Consider the following 4,596-nt stretch of genomic DNA (forward strand, 5'->3'; position numbering starts at 1 on the left):
TAAACTAAAGCTCATACTGTGTTCTGCCATGTTTTAAATCTGTTGGAACAGTTTTAATTATTCAGTTGTCTTCCCAAAAACCCTTTTAAATAAAGAAATATTTAAATTAATACAAAAATGAATGTACTACTACATTAATATACAAATGATGTAAACTTATTAGAATAAACAAAACTGGATGCTGTGAATAACAGTGATTAATAATGCAAAAATGTAATACCTTATACATTAATTATGTGGCTGTAAGAAATACTTTTACAATTATTCTATTCATATGTGTAACCAAAACAGCAATTTTATTCTCTTCTACCCAGGAATGTAATTGTAAAACATATATAATTTCAAAATATATACCCAAAATTATAACTTTTGTACATAGAATTTTAAAAGTTCTGCAAATATTTTCAGTTAATCAATAAACTTAAAAAAAATTTTGATACCATGGGAGACATTTTCCTTATGCAATAAAACATTTACTTAAAGCATTCTTTTGATGTACAATATTTTAAACTTAAAGTGACATCTGTGACATTAATTTTAATAGAGTATCAACTATCATACAAAAATGACAAAGGTTTGAGGTTTCAGTCAGTAAATAACTTTGTCCTGGATGAATCACTTTGAAAAATTTTTCCAAAAGCAATTAACTTAAGAGCTTTTCTAAACCAGCTGTAGAAAAAACCATAGATTAGAGGATTAAAAGTGGAATTCATGTACCCAATCCATGTAAAAAATTCAATTAACACAGAAGGAATCATGTGGTTTACCAGGGGACTAATAACATTGCACAAGAAAAATGGCAACCAGCAGATCAGAAAGACTCCTAAGACAATTGCTAATGTTTTAGTAGCCTTTCTCTCACGTTTGCTTGAAGCAGCACTCCTCTTTTCTTCAGTTGTTTGATGCGCTGTATCTCTAATAGACCTTGCTTGTCTTCTTGCTACGGAAAAGATTTTCATATAGATGCATATCATAACAAAACCTGGAATGTAGAAAGAGAATAACGAGGAAAGCAGACCTGATATTTCATTTTGAACTAGAAAGCAACTGCCTACACATTTTATCTTCTGAATATATTCTTCATCTAGCCCCTTTAAATTTAACTCCAGAAATAAAATTATAAATCCTAGTATTGCTGATAGAATCCAGCTTATTAATATCAAACTAACTGTAAGAAATGCATTGATCATTGTCTTATACCTTAGTGGATGACAAACAGCAAAATAGCGATCAATCGAGATTAATGACAGATGAATAATTGAAGCAGTACTGAACATGACAGCAGAGCTGAGATGAACCTTACAGAAGAGTTCTCCAAAATACCAACAGGTTTCAGCAATTCGAGCCATAATTGGTGGCATAACAAATCCTCCTAGCAAAAGGTCAATAACTGCTAGTGAGAGGACAAGGAAATTTGTAGGTGTGTGCAGCTGCTTGAAATGTGATATTGAGATGATAACCAGCAAGTTTCCACAAACAGTCACAACAATTGTTGTCCACATTACGCTATAAATTATAACAGGAGCATGAACAGAGTAGATTCCTTTGTAACATGAGTTGTTTACAGATTCATAACACAGTTGTTTATTTTCTGAAATCCCACGTTGGGTAAAATTCATTTTATTCTGAGCTGCAGCTGAAATATTCCTTGCCTAAAAAACGAAAAACAAAATCATTACATGCAAATGATTAATGTACTATAGCTTTTTTTAGTGAGGCAATACAATCTATTCACCTATTCTATAAGTATTACATACTTCTCAGAAAACTTTACTTTGTGCTTATTTTTCATTGATTCATTTGATTCATTGATTTTCATGATTCATTTGTTTAAATTGATAAAATAGTAATGTGTCAATGTAGTTTAGCAGAACTCATTTCTTTTGGCACTGGGTGGTTCATTGTATTAATAAACAGTTTAATTACAAGATTCAGTATATGATGGGGTAAACAAGATATCAGTTTCACTGATTTAAGAATATCCATGCAGCAGGATGTGGTGTGGAAATCAAAGGTAATATACAAGTAGAACTAAGGCAATATTGGAAGAAATTGACTTGAATTACTGTACATTTTACAAGACGTCCCGTAATAAAACTACAGATTTTGTACAATAAATTGTTAGCACACTGTAACCTTAAACAACTTTTCTTTTCCAGAGCATTCATAAGACAGAAACATTTTTCAAGTTGTTTGATGACATGTGTAAACTGATAGAAAAATGCTGAAAATGCAAAAAAATCCCACAGCTATATATATTATAAAATTACTCTTTCTATACTTACTTGCCTTTTTTTGCTAAAAACTCCACAATGGCTAAATACAATTATGTTCTTTTATAATAAAAAATTACTATCAGAGGTAATTTGTAACATTTAAAACATGTGCTTAAAAGAGATGAATTGTATCATTTAAACTCCAAATGTAATCCAGGTTGCCGATCTGTAGACCACAACCATACAGACCAATTTATTTATTCTTTTATCAAATATACTTATTTCAATACTTTGTCACAAGCATTTTTAAATGCTCCTGGTATATCTCTTCTTAAATTTCTCTGCATATACCTACCTATTTTGTATTACAATACTTAGTGTGCAGTATGTTTTTATTCTAATTAATCAGAGACATTAATTCTAATTGCTATCCGTACTTATGCAGTACTTGCAGATTTCTTCACCTAATCTCGGAAATAAAATACAGTACACATTTACAATGTTGTAACATGGTAATTGAAACTCATAGATGTTTATTGCCTTTCCAACTTATTAAAATGTGACTTGTTTGTTTTTATGCATTTTATAGAAAACTGAGGATTAGCTGAGAATATGTTAAGGTGAAAAAGGTATGAAAATAAAGGTTCCTGTGTACTGATTTACTATATAAACCTTTGGCTATTTCCCAATTAAACAGGTTTTAATGCTTATTTAGACAGAGAGTTCTAAACTGGCGCTTCTAAAAAATGTCATGCAGTCAATCTGACTTGAGATGTTTGAAACAAATTACCTTAAAACCGCACCACTTCTTATTATTGTAGAATCATTTAAATTACTCGGCTAATGCTGAAGCAGAGAAACATTAAATCAATTTAAAGAAGCTAAATATTTTGTGAATCATGAATTACTTAACAATTAACAAGGTTATTGAGCATTCATACATGAATAGGTAGTTGTAATTGTAAAATTAGGAACTTTCTGATCCAACCCATGAAAAGGTTGAATTATCGACCATTTCATAATGCTACTGACTTAAATTACTGCTTTTTGAAAAGGAAAAGTCTGACAATAATTTTCAAAGTACTAATTTAATTTGTTTTACTTCGTTTATATAAAAAGAAATCTAACAAAATTATAAGTGTGTAGTAATATTATCTATATAAAGCAATTTCATTATTTTTTTCTGAAATATGTTGAGGGAATAAAGGATATACTTCAAAAACTGCAAATACAAGAATAACAAAGCAGATCAAAGATATATACTAGCAACTACTGCATTTGCGTCTGTAGATTTTGGTGTCTACTGAAATTAAATATTATGTGACTGCATATAGTATATTTAGAGCAATTTAGAATCAGTCAATATTGTTAAATGATAAGAGTACTTTTTAAAGTAATAATCTGTTGCAATTAAACATTTTAAACTGGGAATGTAATATGTAATGATTGATTTAATTTTATATTCTGTGAATAATGACAATCATTATCACCATGAAAAGAAATCAGGAAGACCTGAAGAATTCATAAGCTTTCCCTTAAAAACACACTTTTTATTAACATAAACTTTAAAGAAAAAATGTATTAATCTGTAAAAATGTGTCATTTTAAAGTATTTCAAGAAACTAATAACAAAGTAAAAGCATACCTTACGTACCTTGACTCGATTTCTGTTCTTGTTGTGACGAGACATAACTTATCTGTCATTTATATATACTGCACTGTATTGGAGTCCAACAAAAGCAGGAAAGAATATTTTTGGTATTAATATATCGGCCTTTTCAGAAGAGATTTATCATAAGTATGCAAAGGGTGGAAAACATATGTGCATTGAGGGTTCAAACAACTCTCACTGGTAAACAACACATTACATTGATCATTAAGCAAGAGTCTCATGGTAGAAATAAGTTTAAGTATTTATCATGTGTTAAAAATTCCCTGCTGAAAAATGTTCCAATATATAATGAGGGGTGATAATGAGTTTATGAGATGGTGACTAAATCCTAAAATCATTAATTAGAATGGTCATTGGAGAACACAATACTGTCATTTATTTAGAAGATATGCTGTAGTGTTGTTGGCAAATAATAAAAGTGGTATGACTTTTTCTTATGGAAAAGATATACTTCACATTTACTGCAACCAAATAGGTGACATTAAAATAGAGGCAGCTTGTGATTGTGTCATTGAAGAACATTGGTGTAGCTATGTGTGAGGTGGAGCTCTGTTAAAGTTGATTTGCTTGTTAATCTTGATCTAGCCTAGCAATTTATTCACATAAAGAAGCTGCATGTTGTCTTGTGAACAGAGCACTTACATTTTCTGCTCATTGGCAATGTTTGGCAAACAATAACAAAATACACAAGAAAAGATTACTTATCTA

General features: G+C 30.0%; 1 protein-coding gene across 1 annotated transcript; it reads right to left on the reverse strand.

The window, feature by feature from the left end:
* Nucleotides 1-535: 535 nt before the first annotated feature.
* On the reverse strand, nt 536-3,949 carry LOC114649499 (trace amine-associated receptor 1-like). The gene is made up of 2 exons (XM_051924159.1): nt 3,871-3,949; nt 536-1,652 (listed from the first exon to the last, which is right to left on the reverse strand). The coding sequence occupies exons 1-2, from the start codon at nt 3,904-3,906 to the stop codon at nt 585-587; spliced, it is 1,104 nt and encodes a 367-aa protein (XP_051780119.1). The 5' UTR covers nt 3,907-3,949; the 3' UTR covers nt 536-584.
* Nucleotides 3,950-4,596: the final 647 nt, after the last annotated feature.

This window comes from Erpetoichthys calabaricus, chromosome 3, assembly GCF_900747795.2.
Source record: "Erpetoichthys calabaricus chromosome 3, fErpCal1.3, whole genome shotgun sequence".
Taxonomy (NCBI): domain Eukaryota; kingdom Metazoa; phylum Chordata; class Cladistia; order Polypteriformes; family Polypteridae; genus Erpetoichthys; species Erpetoichthys calabaricus.

Coding starts and splice junctions, on each gene's coding strand:
- LOC114649499 (XM_051924159.1), bottom strand. CDS start 3,906: ATGTCTCGTCACAACAAGAACAGAAATCGAGTCAAG. Junction 1,653..3,870: donor AGAACAGAAATCGAGTCAAG/GTACGTAAGGTA, acceptor TTCGTTTTTTAG/GCAAGGAATATTTCAGCTGC.